Genomic DNA, 20,965 nt, shown 5'->3' with positions numbered 1-20,965 from the left:
ACTGCTTTCCCAGGCCACAAGCAGAGTTGAGTGGGAAGCGGAGCTGCTGGGATTAGAACCAGTGACCATATGGGATCCCAGAGCGTGGGAACTCAGGATTTAGTCATTGAACCATCTCACTGGGCCCTCATCAACCTTTAATTACATGAATGTAGGAATCTCCAGCGTTGGAGAGAGGGCTTCAAAATATCAATGTAAGCATTAATTTCACCCCCACTTTGATGAGCATGAATGGAATTTCTTCATTTTTAACTAATGTAAAAAGAGAGCGAGAGAGGAGAGAGAATCTGGGCATTTGTGCTTAGGGGCATTTCCTTATCTGAAGAAATAGACTTGGTATCAAGGTACCAGACATAGGGTTAGCCGAGACCATGGTTAAAATGCAGATTTCTCAGTACTGCATCAGGTTCTAAGGGAAGGGGCAAAGGGTAGTAGTTTTGCTTTGTTTTTAGATCTTATTTTACGTGTTTGTAAGACACAGTTACAGAGAGCGAGGAGGACGGATGGAAAGGTAGGTCTACCTGCTGGTTTACTGCCCGCATTGCCGCAATGGCCCGCATTCGTCCAGGGAAAGGCCCAGAGCTTGTACTGCGTCCAGACTTTCCACACGGCTACCAGGACCCTGGGTCCCTGGGCCGTCGTCCACTGCCTTTCCAGGTAGGTTAGCAGGGAGCTGATTTGGAAGTGGAGTAGCCAGGACTTGGAATTGGGGCTCTGATATGGAATGCCAGCTTTGTCGGTGGTGACTTAACCTGCCCCAGGAGGCTAGTATTTTTAACAAGAGTATTAGTCTATTAATACCTCAATAGATGGATTTGAGAACTAGAAAAATGCTATAATATTGGGTTTTTATTTTCAATGTGATTCTAAAAACGATTTTGATCAAATCTTAGATATTCAAAAGAATATCTTACAGGTGTATTATTTTATTAGATGAAATTTTATAAAATAGTTTTGAGCTATACATGTTTAGCTATAACTGCGGCCTTGCTGCTTTGTAAAAATTATGTAGGATTACTATGTTGGCCCAAATCGTCTACATCTTAAGCACTGTTTTCTAATTTGCTTGAAGTATAGATTGATAAATTGAGTATGGTAGTCATACTATTCCTATGATTTGGAAAAATAAAGGTTGTTTTTTTTTTTCTTAACCTGAAAGCTTTCCTTTTTGTTAGCCCCAGCTTCACTTGTATTTCCCAGTTAATTTGTGTGTTTATTTGGAACTTAGCGGTATTGTTTCTTGATTTTGTTCTGTACTTTCTGAATTTTGGCGTGGTGATGGGTCATACATTTTCTCCAACAGTGTGACAGCTTTTTTAAAAAAAGATTTATTTATTTGTTTAAATTGGAAAGTATGAGATACAGAGAGGAAGATCTTCTGTCCAATGATTCACTCCCCAAATGACCGCAACAGCCGGTGCTGAGCTGAGCCGAAGCCAGGAGCCTACTTCGTGGTCTCCCACATGGGTGCAGGGTCCCAAGGCTTTGGGCCATCGTCCACTGCTTCCCCAGGCCTCAAACAGAGAGCTGGATGGGAAGTGGGGATGCCAAGATTAGAACTGGTGCCCATATTAGATCCCGGTGTGTGCAAGGCGAGGACTTCAGTCGCTAGGCTACTGTACCGGACCCATTGTGTTACAGTTTTAACAGTAGTTTAAAGACAATCAAGTTAAAGTTCTTGGAAGAAATAAAGTTATGTTAGGTGAGTTTAACTTGTAAAATTAATGTATAAACTATTACATTTCTGTAAACTCACAGCTGTTTTTTTTCCCCTCAAAGACACTTGTTTAACCGCACGGAACAGCACCAGCTGCACCTCCTCAGCGTCCTCGCTCTCTAACTACCTGTATGTCTTCATCCTGGGACAGTTGTTGCTGGGCATGGGCGGGACCCCTCTCTACACCCTGGGGACAGCCTTCATCGATGACTCAGCGCCCACGCACACGGCTTCTCTCTACATCGGTGAGCTATTCCCACACATGGCTGTCTCAGTAGGATTTTCTCATATTATGTATTTATGATGTAAGTCAAGGATAACACAGACTTATATAAAGCATCGGTTGTAATTGCATAGATATTTGTGTGAAATCCATGCCGGATGACTTACTTGTTGAGTTCCTGGCTGCTGTACCCAGCCGGTCAGTGAATGCATGCTTGATGACTTGCTTTGGGCATGAGCTCCACTGTGTAGTGTGACATTACTGCTACACAACTAATATCCACAAAAGAAACCACGAGAAAGTGCTCAGAAACTCCATGGGATTTTCCATTTCAAATCAAACTTCTGTGTGCGCACACACACACACACACACACACACATGCAAGCACAAACACATATTTGTAAAAGAATTGCGCTTCAATGCTCTTCCTTCTGTGGGCATAGGTGTCTTTTAAATTTCTTCCCTTGATGTTCTCACAAATACTCAGTAAAGTCTTAATGGTTCACTTGTGGCATAATTTTAAAAATCAATCGTTTTGATTGATCTAAGGGGGAGGGAAGGAGAAAGGGAGGAAGAGTATTTTTAAAACCCTATGGAAAGTTCATTTTATGACAAACCTATGCATGGTTTCCAAAATGTGTTTTGCATCAATATAAACTTACTGTTTAGCTGTGTTTTCCCCATGGACTTGGTGGAGTGAAATACCTGCAGAAAGTAACATTCCTTAACTTATCTACCGATTGATTGTTATGTTTTCTAATATAGTTGTAGTATAAATTAAGGTAGTTGGCAAATCAGAGGAAGTTCTTACATATTTTCAGATTATCCTATGTGATCTTGGAAGATGTAGCTAGAATGGAGATCATTTCTGTCAGAGATACAGGTTAGGTTTGGGTACAAACTACTTTCCTGTTCTTTGTTGTATTACAAGCAGAATGTCAGCAGTTAAAATATCTGGATGGGACTGCTCATTAAGACACGAGTGAATGCGTGGATTTTTTTTCAGTTGTTCATCGCACAGCTATTAAATTTTGGACAAAACTGAGCTAAATGAGTAAAATCAGGGCTGGATCTTGCGCTCAGGAAGTCTAAACGATGGCTTCTGCTGACATGGGAGACTTCTCAGCAGCTCCAGGTTTGAGATCAGCTGCCGTGTGTAGAAGGAGGAGGGCTCTCTGAGTGCATTGAGTGAAAAGCCTTCTTGTTTCACTTGGTTTTCTTCCAGGAGATTAGAAACAATAGTTGTGAGCCCTCTCAAGAACGAATAATAGCAGATTGACTACTTGTGCCACCTGTTACCAGGCTTTGCGTACATTGATGGCTGTGTGGCTGGTTGGAGTTGTCATTACTCCCACCAGGTTTTGTATTGAGCTGTACATGTTAGGATGATCCTCGATCGCTGTTGATTGGAAGATACCATTGACACAGTCATTTGTATAATTTTGATGTAAATGTAATTCTCTCTGTGGTAAAGTCTCTCTGTCTTCACTGTGATGAGCCATGCTGTGTGAGGAGGCACGTGTGACTATTTTCAGTGTCTTTTTCTCCCAGGAATTGGCTATTCCATGTCGATCCTAGGCCCTGCCATAGGCTACGTGCTGGGAGGACAGCTGCTCACCCTGTACATTGATGCTGCATTGGGACAAAGGCAAGGCAGGAGCTCGTTTTCGCTCATTTGCATTCTGATTCTTTTCACCCTGCTGGCGTCACTGCATAGTGACCCAGTGCTCCCCCAGGGCAACCTGAGGGCCTTTCAGGGAGCACCCATGAGCCGATGCATGGTAGAGGGTCCAGGCTTATTTTCTCACAACCCCCCACCCTGCCACACCATGTCTGCATGGGATGATTGCTTGTAGAGGAAGATGTTCAGTGGAATCATACGGTGAAATTAAAACGAAAAATAGATACGTAGGCCATGAAGTGGTTCAAAATAGAGAATTTAATACAAATTGTTTATGTTCTTAGTGGGCTTAGCTGATAGAGTCTGCAAGGTCTGTCATCTCAGAAGTTTTGTAACAGCCCCAATAAATACACAGAGGTCACAGCTGGGCCACCCTCTTGTTGGGGACAGGGATGAGTGCTAACGATGAACGTTCATTCGTCCTGTCCTGTGTTCTAGATGACGTATGATTTGCATGTTGACCATTTTATTTAATGCTTTCAGTAATCCCAGGGGTAGTGAACACACGCATGTTGTTAACGTGATCAAGACATGAGTTAGGCAGACCACTTGAATTCCAAATCCCCCTTGTGTGCCGCTGAATTCCCTCTCCTTTTTCGGAACTGAGGAGTTCATGACCTTCACCAAGGCCATATTTTCTCACTTTATCGCCAGGAGTCGTAACTGCGGTGTGCTCTGTGTGACTGTGGTCAGTGAGTAAGAAAATGGGGTCATGGGCTTGTGATTTGTTCTCTGAGCTGCTGGTCCTTGGTTAATCTTTTGGAAACGATAAAAGAATGTGCAGAGCAGAGAGAGTCGCTTTGTGAGAAAAGACACTTTCCCTTCAGTGGAGAGTTGGATGGATGGTAGGGAAGGGGCCTGCTGATACTAAAATATGAGACCTATTATAAACCGGTGCTAACAAATCATGCTGAGAATAATTTTAAATTTAAATAAATGGTAGAACTGAAACATGCTGTGTGGACTTCTAATTGTGATTTGCAGTGAGATTTTTAAACTTAGTATGGCAGCAGAGAAAAACTTAGCCAAAGTTGCATGAAGAATGTTTGGAAATTCTGTGCTTTCAAATATTTGTCATATTTATTATTAAATATTTTAAACTTTAATGTCACATTTGCCATTTTAAAATGCTTTGTAGGGCCCATCACGACAGCCTAGTGGCTGAAGTCCTTGTCTTGAATGCCCTGGGATCACATATGGACGCTGGTTCTACTCCTGGCAGCCCCACTTCCCATCCAGCTCCCTGCTTGTGGCCTGGGAAAGCAGTCGAGGACAGACTAAAGCCTTGGGACCCTGCACCCACGTGGGAGACCTAGAAGAAGCTCCTGGCTCCTGGCTTCGGATTGACTCAGCTGCAGCCATTGTGGCCGCTTGGGGAGTGAATCATCAGATGGAAGATCTTCCTCTCTGTCTCTCCTCCTCTCTGAATATCTGCTTTTCCAATAAAAATAAGTAAATAAGTAAAAAAATGGTTTGTAAACCATTGCATTTTTTTAAAAAAATATTTATTTATTTGGAGGTAGAGTAACAGAAGGAGAGACAGAGGCAGACTTCTTCCACCAGCTTCTTCACTTACCAAATGGCTACAACAGCCAGGTCTGTTCAGGAGCCGGAAACTTCCTACAGGTCTCCATGTGGGAGGCAGGGACCCGGGCATTTGGAACTATCTTCTGCTGCTTTTGCAGTCTCCTAAGTAGGGAGCTGGGTGGGAAATGGAGCAGCTGGGACTCGACTGGCACTCATGTGGGGTAGTGGTGTTGCGAAGTGGCTGAAGTGACCGTGCCACCATGCCGGCCCCTCAGCCACTGTTCTGTTCATCAGAGCCCCATGACGGGCGCATTCTACCATGTGCACTTGTGCTCAGACCCCAGCCTTTAGCTGTAGCTGTGCCGGAGTGCTTTCCGTAAGGTGGTGTTGACCTTGATCTTTCCTGCTCGGCAGGGTGGACGTCACTGAGGATGATCCGCGGTGGCTGGGGGCGTGGTGGATTGGATTCCTCATCTGCTGGTTCTTTGCCTGGTCTTTGATAATTCCCTTCTCATGTTTCCCAAAGCATCTGCCAGGTAAGTATGCATGCTTACCTTAAATTCAGAGAGTTTTATTCTAAGTCAGATGTTGTTTTCTGTGATTAATAAGGACCATAGGGTCACACTGTTTATGTGAGATAACCTGAGTTGTCTGCCTACGAAAGCTTTCAAATGTCTGTGTTCATTTTAGAAAAAAGTAGAGTAGTGGTGTTAATATTCATAGTTATTATTATTAATAATAATATGTGCTTTGATAACCAAGGAAATTGTCAATATTTACCTCCTTCCTACTTGATAAGCTTGCTTCTTATTCTTTATGTAGAATGTCGCTTTGTGTGTAACAAGATACAATATCTTAAGCTACTGTTCTAAACTCAGGAAGTCACCAATTTCAGGGACACATTTGCCTGAAATAATTCATTGTTTGTAATGGAAAGTAAATGTACCAATTTTTAAAATTGTCACCTAAATTGTGGTGCTGTACAGTGCTTCATATTATTTTTATCATCCTGTATTTCAGTGCTGAATTGTCCCAAAAGCAAAGGTTCACAGGAAAGAATCCCCGTTCTTCTTTCTCTGAGGCTCTATTTTTTGTGTCATTGTGTGACTGAAATACATTCTCTGTAGAAGTAGCCTTCTCTAGGTTGAAGATATTCAGTTTTTCTCACTAAAGTGGAGATGTCAGACTCTCTTTTTAAAAGATTTGTCCATTTATTAGAAAGGCTGAGTGACACAAGGAGGGAGAGGGAAAAAGGGATCTTTTATCCACGTTTTGCAACAGCCCTGGCTGGACCAGGTTGAAGCCAGGAATGTGGAACTCTACCCAGTTCTCCCACATGGATGGCAGATGTTCAAGGACTTGTACCATCATTTGCTGTCTTCCCAGACATGTTAGCAGGAAGCTGGATTGGAAGTGGAGCTGCCAAGGCTCCAAGAGTCACTTTAATACGGGATGCCAGTCACAATGCCAGGCCTGGGTGATTCTAAGTGGGCAAAAGAAAAGTTGGCAGGCAAGGAGTAACTAAGGGTTTTTGATCCTGAGGACTCTGATTATTTCATATTTCACTTTTCTGAGATGTATCATAGTATTTTTTTATTCAATCTCACAGGCACATGGTGATAGATGATAAACATGGTTTCATTTTCCAAAGATGTAAGAATTAAAGACAGCCAAGGACAAATAAAACACACAAACACACCTCAGTGTATGAAAGATGAATATGATAATGTAAACATTTTAACAGATTTCATAGGAAAAGAATACACATGAGATGGGAATAATATTGATGTTTAGATAGATTAGAATTTCCCTAGCTGGCAATGATGAACGGGTGCTCTCAGGCGAACCAGAATACAGCCCGTAGATATTTGTTCTACCATGTTGACAGAGAGGAGCTGACATCCCTGTTATGCAGTATAGATACTTCTGAAGTGTGTGTGAATTTAAAAACAATTATCTTTTAAAACAAGAGTAAAATGATACAGCAGGTGCATTGGCTTTGTTTTTAGGAACAGCAAAAATCCAAGATGCAAAAGTTTCCCAGACTCATCAGACTAAGAGCAGCTCGTCACAGCACACAGATGAGAATTTTGGAAAAAGTTTTAAGGATTTCCCAGCTGCCCTAAAGGTAAAAAGAAGCTGTTGTCTTTATCTGTCTCTCTCCTTGGTATACATATACTCTCACATACATGTACAAACCCACATATGTGTGTATGTAGACACATACGTATTATCCACACACATAAATGACCATGTAGGCATACATGCTCACACACACAGACGATAAATCTTTTCGTAATAATTATTTGATTATTTACTCATATTTGGGATCTTGTTTTTCCTTTAAAAGTGTTGTTCATTTTTATTTTGTTTGTAATGCGGAGAGAGAGAGAGAGAATGAATGTCAGAGATCTGCCATCTCCTGCAGCATCCCTCAACTGCCTGCAGCAGCCGGGCCAGGTTCTGTTGCTGTTCCCTCTTGGGTAGCAGGCACTAAGTACTTGAGCCATCCTTGGGTTCACATTAGCTGGAAGGTGGGATTGAAGTGGAGCCAGGACAGGACCCCAGGCATTCCTAAATGGGACGTGGGCCAACCACACGGAGTCTTAACGGGTGCTCCCCTCCACCTGTTATGGACGACTGCCTCTTGAGAGGTCATTTCAGCATCTTGAGTCAGTGGTTGCTGTTCCGGTGTAGAATGGTTGAAAGAGCAGTAACAGGAACAAGGATGAGGGCAATGTTTAGTGATCCCTCCTTACACACTAGCCCATTATTCTAAGCCAATCCCCTGTGTGATGGATTCATCAGTTACCATTGAATCCTAGATATACTTAGGAATGCCAGATTGGCATTTTTCTCTCATCAAAGCGATGGTGGTCAATAGTAACCAGGTTTGAATTTAAGGTTAAAGAGACCAAGGTTTTATGGATCCCATGTGTTAGACCCAGCAGAAAAGCATTCTTGATTTTTTATTACCATAAAAGTTTTATTCTTAAGGAAATTTACAGCTTTATCTTTTAAAAGTTTAAAAAAATCACTATTGTTTTCTTTGGCTCCTTCTGAAATGAAAGCTTAGCATGCTGCTACTCCTTCATGCAGCTCACTTTTCACTCCCCGCCCTTCCCCCTTGCACATGGACTTTCTGGTGCTGTGCTGAGATTGTTCGTGGCGTTTTAGTAAAACTACCGTTATCTGCTGACGGTCACTCACTGCTATTTGTATATATTTCTGTTCATTTTGTCACCTCTAATTTCAACTGCCTTTATTCACCGCTGCTACTTGCATGCCTAAGCTCTTGTGCCCTCTGACTCAGGCCTCCGGGGGTAGCATCTTGTAGCTGACTTCCTCAGTGGCATGTTTGCTGCTTGTCTCTTGCTGTCCGAAGGATGAGGACTTGGGGAATGCTCTCCTTTGCCTCTGGGGGTCTGTGGCCACTGTGGTTTGTGTTGGTGTTGAAGAGGTCCGTGTTAGTGTGGATCTGACTCTATTTCTAAGTTTGTGGACTTTTTTTCTTTCTTTATCTATAGTGTCAGAAATACACCTTTTGTTGCCAGAGTGTCTTATTTCATTAATTGTTCTTAGAAATCTGTTATCTTTTTTTTCATTGACGATAACTATTTTCTACTGTTACTATAATTCTTATTTTAAGGTATTACCGTGTCTCCATCCAGGTACTTTTTCTGCATTTGTCATCCTTGTTAATCTTAGGTTATGTGGCTCTGACTTGGGAAATCTCTTAGCCTGTCTCTTTGTAATTCGTGTGTGTGTGTTGTGTTGCTCAGTTGTGTGAAGGTTTTTGGTATCAGCATTGAATATCCTTGAACTTGTTTTTCATTTTATGACTATGTATGTTAAAAAGTAAGTGTCTGTATTCTTCCCTATAGTATATTATATCCTGAGAGATCCATCAATGTCTACAGCTCTTTCAACTTGAAACCTATCTGAGGTTCTTAAGTACAGAGTCCTTTAATCCTGGAACAATACTGCTCGCTTGCCTCGTAGAGACTGTTCTTATCCCTGGCCCCCAGTCTTGAATTCTTTGTGTCATGGACATGGGGTTTCAAAGCACAAATAAAATATCAAACAGCCTGAAGATTCACAATGAGACTGAGGAAGGAAACCTTTCTGAGGGGATTTTGCTTCCTTCCCCTGGTCCCCTGTGGTAAAGGCATGATCACTATATTGATTAATCCTCTCACAGGTTTCCTACGTGTCACATACACATTTTCTCACCATTGTATCAATGAATCTATTCATGATCCATTGTTCAATTTTTGTGCCAGAGGAAATGCTGGAACTTTACAATTCATGATATTATGTTATTTCAGAATGTTTCATCGTGCTAACGTTCTCATGATGCACTTTGTAGTGGAATCATAATTATTCATTTGGTAAACTGTATTTTTTCTTTAGAATTTGATGAGGAATACTGTCTTTATGTGTTTAGTTCTATCAACTTCTTCAGAAGCCTTAGTTACCACTGGATTTGCTACATTTTTACCCAAATTTATTGAAAATCAATTTGGATTGACATCCAGCTTTGCTGCTACCCTTGGAGGTAAAACATTCTTCTTATTCTAACTTAATTAAACGATTTCATTTAGCCATACTAGATTCTTTTTTAGGATAATGTTAGATGATCTATTGTCCTGACTGAGAGAAGAAAGACTGTTCCAGTTCATAAGGCTGTTCAATCTGACTGTTCAATATTAAATTTAATTAATGCCTTAATTGAACTGCCAACTGATGTATGCATCTCTGTCTGTATTGAGTGAATAGCTTTGTATGTTTAAATTGTTCTAATGCCCATTTTTGTTGTTTCCTACTTGTTACCAGCCAATGATTAAATGTGGACATTTTCTTAGATTCTCTGTCTTCTTTCTCTTTAGGGGCCATTTTAATTCCTGGAGCTGCTCTTGGTCAGATTTTAGGTGGGGTCATTGTCTCAAAATTCAAAATGACATGCAAGAATACAATGAGGTTTGCCCTGGCCACGTCTGGAGTGGCACTTGTGCTCAGTTTCGTGTTTGTTTATGCCAAGTGTGAAAATCAGCCGTTTGCTGGCGTGTCTGAAACGTATAATGGGTAAGTGTATTCAGTGCTTTTTGGTGTTGATAACGAAGTAATAGACAATGCCTACATTCTCAAGTAGATACGCATTCCCAAATGGTGAGGAATTCACTTTCACTTTTTAATTAAAACAATTTTTTGTAGTTTTATTCATAGCATCTCTGAGAGACGAAGCCCAGGTACATGACTTACAACTACACAGAGGCAAGCAGACTGACAAAGCTCCCATCTGCTGGTTCACTTCCCAAATGCCTGCAGTGCCTTGGGCTAGGCTTGGGCTGAGGCTCACACCTGGAAATGTAGTCCAGGTCTCCTACACAGGTGGCTGGAACCCAACTACTGGAACCCACGCCTGCTTCCCTCCAGGGCCTGCTTTAGCCAGTAACTAGAGTCAGGACCTGGAGCTGCGTTCAAAGCCATGTAGTCTGATGTGTAATGTGGAGGTCCTAACTGTCACCTTCTCTGAAGAACTGGTTATTTGAGAACACGTAGTTAGCTTTTTCAGATTTAAGTAATTGACATCTTCTTCAAGGCTGAGAATATTTATCCAGAGAGTGTTGTCCTGGGCACTGCTCTTAGCATAGAGATGCAAGAATGAATACGATCAAATCTGTCTTTGCGGACCCTGTATCTGCCGTGCTTTGAATGTGCATGGCAGAATTTTAGGAAGTGTAGCTTATCTCCAGGGGACGTGCTGATGCTGAGCCCTTCTGGAGGTAGCTGGTGTGAGATGAGGTCATGAGGTTGGGTCCCTCAGGTGTCTTAGACATTTTGTAAGGATCTTGCAGCTGGCATTGTCGCCTATGTGATGCCCTCAGAACAGCAGGACACAACAAGAAGGGCCTTGCCATGGGTCTCTCTTGTGCTGGCCCCGTGTTCCCAGACGTCTCACCTCCCAGAACCACTAGCCAAATACGTGTCTTCTACCTCTTCACTTCCTCCTCCACCTCTTTTTCCTCCTTTCTCAGTCACTCAGTCTCAGATAGCTTGCTCCAGGAACAGGAAAAAAAGACAATGGCCTGCTATATGTTCCTACCAATTTATGTTTTTATAAATGGAAATGACTCTCCATGAAAACATGCGTTCAATACATGAGCTGAAAACAGAGTAGAAGAGAAATGAAAATGAATCCAGTCCTAGGTAATGCACAACATTGCTCCTGTACTGGAAGGTTTGTGTCTTTGGCAGAGAAAGAAATAATTTCTTATTCTGACCTGTAGACATGTTTCTGTCAGTAGCTGGTATGGTGTGGCAATTTTTCTTGCTTTGTCTCATTTGTTTTCCTTTGAATTTCTGAGCCGCATAGGGGTGCCAGGAAGGAGGACAATTGCACAGTAGTGTGTTTCCTAGCTCACCATGCTGCGTTCATTTTTGTTCTTGCATGTATTTGGAGTGGATGATGGAGGGACACAAATAAAATGGACTTGTTTGCTTCAGTTTGCCAGTAACAATGATCTGCATTTGTAGCTGCTGTTCACATACCTGTCGTGCTTGTAGATTTATGTGAAGCTGAGCATTCTATAGCAGTGTTTGCTTATGGTCCATTGCACCTGTTCAGTCTCTGTGGACTGCTTCTACTGGCCAACCCTTGTGGCAAAGTCTCTAATCTCAAGGAGTGAATCAGAAGTGCATTAGTGAACAGGAGATATAAGAAGCGGTAGGAAATTCAAAAGGAAGGTTTTTTTTTTCTTTCTTTTTGTCAGTTTTAGTTGATAGACTCAAGAAAAGCTTCACAACACAATAGTACAATGGGTTTAAATTTCCTTTAAGGACACAAGAGGTTTTAAGGGGTCAAGATTTGAGAGGAGGTTAAAGAAGAGAGACTCTGATAAGCTGAGGGTGTCGGTGCTATAAAAAGTCAGGGCTAGGTTCAGGGGCCAGTTTGAGTGGAATTTGGGTTGTGTTTGCAAACAGGACAATTGTTAAAAAGTGCTCATAAGGGCTGCTATTGTCTCAGATGGCAGCATGATGCTGGTCCCTAACTCCTTGTCTTTAATAAGGCCCCTGAGAGCCAATCATTCTGGGCCCTGATTTTCCAGCTGCGGTCTCCGTCCCTCTCCTCTGCAGACAGCATCTGCAGTTTTCATGCAGTGCACTGGTTCTCACACTTGCACTTATTCCTGAAGTGCCTTCCCCTTTCCCAGTAGCTCGGCTCACTCCACCCCCTGTTTAAGACTCAGGCAGCGACTGCTCCAGGTCCTCGACTGTACACTTGGGTTACTGTTAGATGGCATTCCCAGAACCCCCAGAATGCACTTGGCACACATTGGCAGCCACACTCAGCACATGGGTGCCTACTTGGCTGCAACCACTTCTGCTGCTCAATTGTGAAATCACTGAGCACCGAGGTAGCTTTAGGTAGTTTTGTGTTGCTGCTACTGAGCACTTGCCCAACGTAAAGCACACAAATGAATGACTTAGGAATGAGTGAATGAGGGATTGGGAAAACCTCTTTTCTTTAGAGCAACCCTCCATTATGTGAAAGAGCTTGCTTGCTGTTAAGAGGCAACTGAGGCAACACCAGATCTGGTGACCAGGGAAATCACACTTGGCCAAGCATAGCAAAGTTAGCCTCTCAAGGCTGCAGTTTTATGGTTTCATTGATTCTCCCAGGTTTAGAATGTTGCCTGCACCCCAAGCCCATGTGGCCATGTCTGGAGATGTTTTGGTTGCCATGGTTGCAGAGTCCAGAGTGTGCTGCTGCCGCTGTGTGCTCTGTGCATGTGTGTGTGTGTGTATGTGTGTGTGTTTGTTGAGGAGGGGTTGCAGGTCTGCAGAAAATAAGCTCCTCCAACAAGAAATGATGGTGCATGTACAAGACTGGTATGTCTTTTATTCCTTCAGTCACCGTGTGTTGTGTCAGTGAACACGTGGCCAACTTGCCAGTGATAGTCTGGCACTGAGAGGGATGGTGTCATTAGCCCAATCCTTCCTTCCTCTCCTGTGTGCAGGACTGGAGAGCTGGGGAACCTGACCGCCCCTTGCAACGCCGACTGCAACTGTCTGCGATCATACTATTATCCTGTCTGTGGAGAGGATGGGGTCCAGTATTTCTCTCCCTGCTTTGCAGGTTGTGTAAACACCATTTCAAAAGCGAAACCAAAGGTAACTGGGTGTGCTGCTTATGCTTTAAAGAGGCATTGTGTTTGCTGCATTTAAAAAAAATATGTATTCATTCTCACTCTATTTGCAAAGCAGACAAAAAGCAGAAAATTCTAGCTACTGATACACTCCCCAAATTGATTTTTTTCACTAAATGCTGAGATAACTTCCATTACACATAGCAAATCGTTTTCCATTTATTTTTACTCCTCAATGGTCTAACTTGTCATTTTTATACCTAATTAGTTGATAAAAGTGCACTGATTGTTAAGATGCTTATTTCTCACAGAATAGTTCCTATAAGCAAATGTATTTCTAATAACAAAATAAACAACTTTATACACTTGTGAAAGTAATGTTTGTCTTCTGTTTCAAATTAGTGACCCAAACTGCAAAACCAGGCTTTGGAAGGTAGATTAAGGGTCAATGCTTCTTCTTTATTTGGGAGTTGTGCAGTTTCATCAGGAGAGGAAATACTTTAATTGCTTTTCTGTTTTTAAAGATGGATTTTATTGATTTAAAACACAGAATTCCAGAGAAAAGGTTAGGAGAGACAGGGAGAAAGGTTTTCCATTTGCTGGTTCACTCTCCAAATTTCTGCGATGGCCAGGGCTTGACCAGGTGGAATCCAGGAGCCAGGTACCTCTTCAGGGTCTCCCACATGGGTGCAGGTGCCTAAGCAGTGTTATTTGCATATTTAGATTTCCTGAGACAGGACTGTTTTCTAGAATTGGCACCCAAAAGGGGTTCTGGACTTGGATCAATAAGAGAGCACCATTTTGCATAGACTCTGCCCACCTGTTCCAAATTGGTTGAGGTCTTAAAAGTGTGAAAGTTGTAGCAGAATTAGAGCTGAGATATTAAATATTGGAAGAAATAATTATCTCTTAGAGACTAATGAACTTCTGTTTTTTTTATTATTTTAATTTGCATAATATTCAAAGATTTAATGCTTCATTAAAAAAAGCTTTCAAAATATAAAAAGGGAAAAAACCCCATTATTTAGCAGGAAAGTAGGCAAGGACTTTAAACAGTTACAAATGAAAAGTGATCCAACTTTAATAAATTTAAAAATAGTCACAAAATCATTGAAGCTCTAGCAGTTTGTAATATTTAAGAATCTGTCAAAGACTTAAAGTTTGAGAAAACACTTTATTTTCAACAAAAAGATACAGACTTTTTTTTTTGCTTATGCATTTTTAACTCCCACATATAGAAGAAAATGTGTTGATGTGAATGAGTCTAAGAATTATTTCTCTTACTGAGAAAAATGCCTGTTGTTTTATCATGTTAATTTCCTAACTTTCATTATTAAAATAATATATATGTGTATATTTGAATGGGAAATTGTTTATGCATAATTATTTGTAAAAATAGCTCTTACTGAGATAGTAATCATTTTGTTACTGTCAGCACAGTTTTAAAAGGATACAGTTTGCTTTCAGTAAAGCAATTAAAACATGTTCAGCAAATTGTAGTTATAGTATTTTTTTCTTGCACAGTCTTAGGACACATTAGCTATTTTTACTGTGACAATGGCAGTGTGAGTTTTTCAAACTAGGGAAGATAATGATTGTCCCTATGGTTGCCAATTCCTCCCCCAAAAGTAGGGGGAAACAAAAGTTAGCAATGATACATTATATGAGCAGTTGTAATCTATTGAAGACAGTCTAGAATGTTGTAGCTATTAGGTTTCCATTTATCTGCTTTACAAAGTCATGAGCTGGCAATAGATTATAAATTGAAGTAATGGCCAAATAAATCAAACATAGGCCATGGTGCTTCTTCTTTCTGGTTTGTTTCCACTTGCTTCATTTCTTTGGGGTTAGTGCTCAGAGTTCTTTGTTATCTAGGGGCCCTGGCAGTGCGATAGTGTTTGCTGTACCTACGTATCACCCCATGTGCAATAATATCAGGATATTTTCAAAATAAACACTAGGTATGTTATGTCTAATGCTTCCCAGGAATATCATAATTGCTCCTGTACCCAAAGGCAACCAGAAGTAACATCGGATTCAGAAGGCCTTAGCTTTAAGGCAAAAGCTGGAAAGTGTCAAAGCCAGTGTGCAAACTTGCCCGTATTCCTGGGTGTTTTCTTCATGACGATTGTCTTCACATTTATGGCTGGTACTCCGATAACTGTGTCCATCCTGAGGTAAGTGTTTTGCAGTGACACAATGCCTGAGGGACACATGGAGCGGAACGGGCTCCATTTGGACTTCCACTGACTGTGGGCTGGAAAGCTCGTTTGGTGCTTAGCAGATTTGATCTTGTGTCGTTAGAGAGGCTGCCTGATGTGTGAGGCTTAAAGGAGATGACGTATGTGGAGATTGTTTGCATTGCCCACTTGGCGAATCCTGGGTACTGTTTTGTCTGTCTCTTTCATCAAGCTTCTGTTGTGAGCTGGTGACAGGTTCAGTGGTCCAGGAGTGTCATGGAACTGAAGTGCACTCCATCTATACCGGCATCAGGATGATTGCATGCTACCTCACTCATTAGGGGCTGTGGTACCAGTTGTTCCTGGGCGTGATACTAACTGATAGGAGGCTAGCTGGCATCTGGCTGGTGACCAGCTTTCTGATTTCAGTGGTTCTTCCTTCTTACTGCTCTGCAAAAATATTTCTTATGTATTTACCTCAGCTGTTCTGTGTCCAAGGGGACTTCCACAAGTCCACGGAAAGTGGAATTAAAAGGCAGGTTTATTTTCGTGCCAAAAATTTGTTTTAATGTCTATGCACATCAGCAGGCTCTTCAAAAAGTCCATGGAAAATATTATCTTGTAAAAACTATACATGGATTTCAAATAAACTTTTTAGCTTTAAGGTCTCTTTCCCCAAGCTTTTAAGAAACACATTCATATTTCTTAAGAATCTCTAGCCTTTTCACCTTTAGATTGTGTGTGGATACTCTGTCCACAGACTGCAGTAGTGAGGGAGACCAGGCTAAAGCCAGTGGCCAAGAATTCACACAGGACTCTCATGTGGGTGGCAGGAATCCAAAGACTTGGGCTCTCACCTGTTGTCTCCCCAGCCTATTAACAGCAAGCTGGATCAGAAACATTGAGAAAAATGGGACTCAAACTAAGCCCTGTGACATGGGATGCTGGCATCCTAAGTGGCAAACATTGATGGAGTTTAGGGATTCTGTCAACAGTAAGTTATCAATCTTGCATTTCATGGAAATTGAAGGTAGAGAGAAAATGCTTTTTAAAACTTCAATTTATTTGAACTAGTTGTTTGCTTTAGAAGATTGATGGATTGTTTTGACATGATTTTGTGTTGATTATCCGTATGTTTCAATCATCTTTGCAATGCTTCATTGCTTAAAGTCTTTGTGTGGGAACCCGTATTGGGACATAGCGGGGAAAGCTGCCATGTGTGCTGCCAGCATCCTCCAGGAGTGCTGGTTCATGTCCTGGCCACTCCGTTTCTGATCTGGTTTCCTGCTAATTCCCTTGTGAGAAAGCACTGGAGGATGGCTTAAGTCCTAAAACCTCTGCATTCCATGAGGGAGACCCAGATGAAGCTCCTGGCTTCTGACGTCGGCCTGACTCCACCCTGGCCATTGTGGGAATGAAGCAGTGGATGAAAGATCTCTGTCTCTTTATTTGTTATTTGTACAACATTTGCTTTAATGTAAAAATATTAAATTGGTATACATATGAGCTTACCCTTTCTTGGTCTTTTCTTTGTTTAATATTTCCAGGTGTGTTAATCAAAGGCAGCGCTCACTAGCCTTGGGAATGCAGTTTATGTTGCTTCGATTGTTGGGTATGCTCATTTGTATGAATCCACTGGTGTGATGTCTGGATTGATTAGTGTGCTGGTTTATTAATTTACATTTGTATGCCAAGAATATAAAGCATAGTAGAAGCTTATTTAGTATTCATTGAAGAAAGCTGTTATTCTGGGTGGAGATGGAGCATTGTTTATGTGTCATTTAAGAATATGATGACTTTACTAGGCACCTGCTTTGTCTGTGTTTGCTGCTTCTGTTCTGTTGCAAATAGAACCTCAAAAAGCATATTTACAGAAATATTAAAAACAACCCTGCTGTTATCTCCATTGGTGACATTCCCCTATTGCATTGGCAGGATATTCAATGAGTTAATTTCTGCATACTGTATTTTAGATACTATGACTAATTAAATATATATGGATACAAGGATTTATACTATGGGTTTGTATAAGGTTCTAAATGTAGGAATAATAAGAAGATAGAATCATATTTTTGGGGGGCATCACTTGTTAAAAACTTTTAAAAGGACAAAAGCTTACTGTTAGAAAGCCCTTCCTTCAGCTTTTCCCATTTTTGCAGAAGCGTAAACTAAGACCCTGGGAGGTACAGCGTTTTGCCCAGTGTTCTTCCACAACTGATGGTGGAAATGCAACCAGCAAGTTGATTCTTTTCTCTCAGTCCGTTGTCATTTTGATTCTGTCGATGACAAGTCATGTGAGAACAGACTGGGAGTGGCCAAAGTCCTTAAGAAATATCTCCTCAAGTCAGTTTTGGATACATAACACCTGACGCGCACTAGCTGTGCTTGTCTCTCAGTAGCTGCAGGGGACTGGTTCCAGAACCCCCACACCAGAACCGAGAGTGTTTAATTCTCTTACATAATGGCATAGTGTTTGCTTTGAACATACATGTTTGCTTTTAACATGCATGTAAGGGAGTAATTCTTCAGGGTGTATTCATACAGAAGCCTGTGTGTATCTGTCTGATGTACTGCTGCATACCCAAGCATGTTAGCATGCATACGTACACACACACATCTACACATGGCACATATGCAGTAGTTCAGGGCATGATTTGGTTCAGCAGACACAGTGGATTTTTATTTTTAAAATATGCAGTGGCTAATTTCAAAGGTATATTCATTTGTTATGTAATAAAAGCAGTGACTTAAAATATTAGCTATTGTAATTCAGTAATTCAAGTCAATAATTCAATATATTTCTATGAAATAATATTTTATTTAATTAGAAATATTCAACTGTAATAATAATGGTTAATGAATATAATAACTACCTATGGTTTTCTAAAAATTTTATCTGTAATCCTCTACATCTCTGTAACTTATACAGGAATTGACTAACCTGAATATAGATTCATTAGGGCCTTTTTATATTTATAAAATACACATAGAGACATGTACATTAGAAACCTGTAAATGTAAGCTGAAATCTTTACCTATGTGTGTTCACCTGTAATTTTTCTAGGCACAATTCCTGGACCAATTATATTTGGCACGACAATAGACAGCACATGTATTCTCTGGGATATTAATGAGTGTGGCATTAAAGGAGCTTGCTGGACCTATGATAACATCAAGATGGCCCACATGCTAGTCGCCATAAGTAAGTGGTAGCTTCTTAGCACTGGCACTACTGCTGTCGACAGCGACAATGAGCAGAGGTTTGTTGTTAGCTCCTTGGCTTGAAGTGTTCCATCCAAGTTGTTGCACAGTCCCGAAGTCCACACACATGCAGAAGCCCTCCGTTGTGGCTTGAGGGGCTTTGAAGCGAGCTTGCAAGGGTGAGACTTCTACTGAAGAGAGCATAGTTTTTGCTTTCCTTGTACTACATGTTAGACAGGTTTCTGGATAGGGTACCTATACGCTGAAAGAGGGTTCTAAGACACCTGCTGGAGTGGCTGTCCTGTGGGGGTGAGGCTTCTGCAAGCGCAGCTTGTGTGGGCGTGAGAGGGCCGTGGGCACTCAACCCTGCCGAGACGCCTTTGTGCAGTGTAGCTGGTCAGCCTTGACATTTAGTGCTTTCCTGCTTTTGTAGTTGGTGTAGTCTTAGTTACATGTAAAATGTAAGCTAAGAATTATTTAGCAAGTGGAGTAACACATCTGGTTTGTAAGACAGACTTTCAAAAACTTGGAAAAACTTCTAAGCAATTAAATCTGAGTATTAAAAACAGATCATTCTGATATCAATCTATCATTTCCATTGTTATTATTCTGGCACAGTTATCAAGATAAGCTTAGTACTCTTTCTGTATGAAAGCCCTGACTGAATTGCTGACAGGGTAATAAAATATCCTCTGAGGAAATCAATATATAAACTTTAAGAAGCAATGAAAGGGTAAACACGGAGGAGAATAGTCATGATTAATCTTCTCATTACTTTTAGCTGCTTTTAAAAACCATTTTTATTCTCTGTGATTACAGTTAAAATGTACTTAATTGCTTTTGTTTGTATTTGGCCATAAGAATGATGTATTGTTCATTTTCCTGCTCTGTGTTGAGTGTGAGAAAGCATACACACCCTTAAGTCTTCAAAAGCAACGAAACAACCAAGAGCAGTGAATAGTTACCTGTTAGTAACCCTCCGATGAATCCAGCAGCTCCCAACAGTGAGCAGCCCTGTTTATCAACTACACATTTTAAAATAAATTTTAGAACATTTTAAAATAAAACCAATCAGCTGCTGAAAAAGTAGACATTTCACATATTCACTGGCTCTTATTAAATGCTTAGTGTTGAGGTTAGAACTACTTTCTCTTTATTTGGTTGAGCTCAAAATACAAGCCAGTAAAGCTTGTGAATTGGAATGTTTCATAGTTTCAGTTTATAATTAAGAGAAACTGTGCATTAAATGTGATGTGTTCCCTAGAATTTGCCTTTTAAGAAACCCCAAACCCTTTTGATTCCTAGAATTGTTGTTTGTTGGCAACAGGAAAAATTCTGCAACTTATTCAAGTTCAAGGGCACTGTGAGCTGTTTGTCTTCATTGCTGACTTATGTCTGTGATTTTCAGTAGCTATGCGCTGTGCTGAAGCTAGAGCTGCAGCATGGATCATTTAATCCTGTGTACAAGATCACATGATTGTGACAGGATAGGATAATTGTTACCATAGACTTTTACGTAATAAAGGAAAATGAATGCTATTTATTGACTTGTTTGCACATGGTTTTAGAGCGTAGAACTATAGCGCCCAAATAGGTCTTTGGTATAGAATGATGAGTTTCTGTTGTTGAAGAATTTCTCTAGGGAGAACTAACTCGGTTTTGTCGTGAAGGCCTGATGTACGTTTTCTCTTGAATAATTAGGTGTTACTTGCAAAATCATCACTATGATCTTCAATGGACTTGCCATCTTTCTCTACAAGCCACCAGCAGCAGGTGCGGATGTGCTGTTTCAGAATCAGAGCACCGTGGTGACCACTGTTGTGGCGGAGAATGAAGGGTGATGCCACGTGAAAGCCATGTACAGCTGGAAGATTGATCTTCCTTTCCCGCAGTACTGCACAGGCAGCATTATGTACTCAGAGTGGACAGATACATCTACAAATTCATTGACGTGTCTTGTGTATATGTGGGAGTCACTTTTGTTTTTATTGCAAGGGAAACCTAGTGCCTTCAAAGCCCACTGCAAGACTCGAAACACAGACACACACACACACACACACGCACACACACACACACACGCCTTCCTTGATTCTCTTGAGTTACTCGTTTATCCCACAATTGTTAACAAGCCAGCCAATAATCAGTTACAAGTTACTTAACTGATGCCTGTGTTCAATTTACAACTTGTTTTAATTTTTGTTGTCAAGAGTTTGGATGTATTTTGAAAATGTATGAGACCAGAATTTTAATCAGGTTTGTGTGATTTCTAAGAATTATTAAAGACCC

The 20,965-nt window shown here is 41.0% G+C and overlaps 1 protein-coding gene across 1 annotated transcript in view; it reads left to right on the top strand.

Annotated features, from left to right (window-relative positions):
- SLCO4C1 (solute carrier organic anion transporter family member 4C1) overlaps positions 1 to 20,520 on the top strand; it is a 50,059-nt gene extending 29,539 nt beyond the window's left edge. Inside the window, exons 3-13 of the mRNA XM_004586289.2 lie at positions 1,780 to 1,962; positions 3,492 to 3,588; positions 5,563 to 5,684; positions 7,158 to 7,276; positions 9,562 to 9,706; positions 10,038 to 10,233; positions 13,170 to 13,323; positions 15,285 to 15,475; positions 17,026 to 17,090; positions 18,543 to 18,680; positions 20,381 to 20,520. Of these exons, the coding sequence (XP_004586346.2) occupies positions 1,780 to 1,962; positions 3,492 to 3,588; positions 5,563 to 5,684; positions 7,158 to 7,276; positions 9,562 to 9,706; positions 10,038 to 10,233; positions 13,170 to 13,323; positions 15,285 to 15,475; positions 17,026 to 17,090; positions 18,543 to 18,680; positions 20,381 to 20,520 (1,550 nt within the window). The remainder of the gene's footprint in view (positions 1 to 1,779; positions 1,963 to 3,491; positions 3,589 to 5,562; positions 5,685 to 7,157; positions 7,277 to 9,561; positions 9,707 to 10,037; positions 10,234 to 13,169; positions 13,324 to 15,284; positions 15,476 to 17,025; positions 17,091 to 18,542; positions 18,681 to 20,380) is intronic.
- The last annotated feature ends 445 nt before the right edge of the window (positions 20,521 to 20,965 follow it).

This window comes from Ochotona princeps, chromosome 28 (genome assembly GCF_030435755.1).
Source record: "Ochotona princeps isolate mOchPri1 chromosome 28, mOchPri1.hap1, whole genome shotgun sequence".
Classification (NCBI taxonomy): Eukaryota; Metazoa; Chordata; class Mammalia; order Lagomorpha; family Ochotonidae; genus Ochotona; species Ochotona princeps.
Note: the sequence above shows the minus strand (reverse complement) of the source record. Positions and strands in the feature narration are given on the sequence as shown.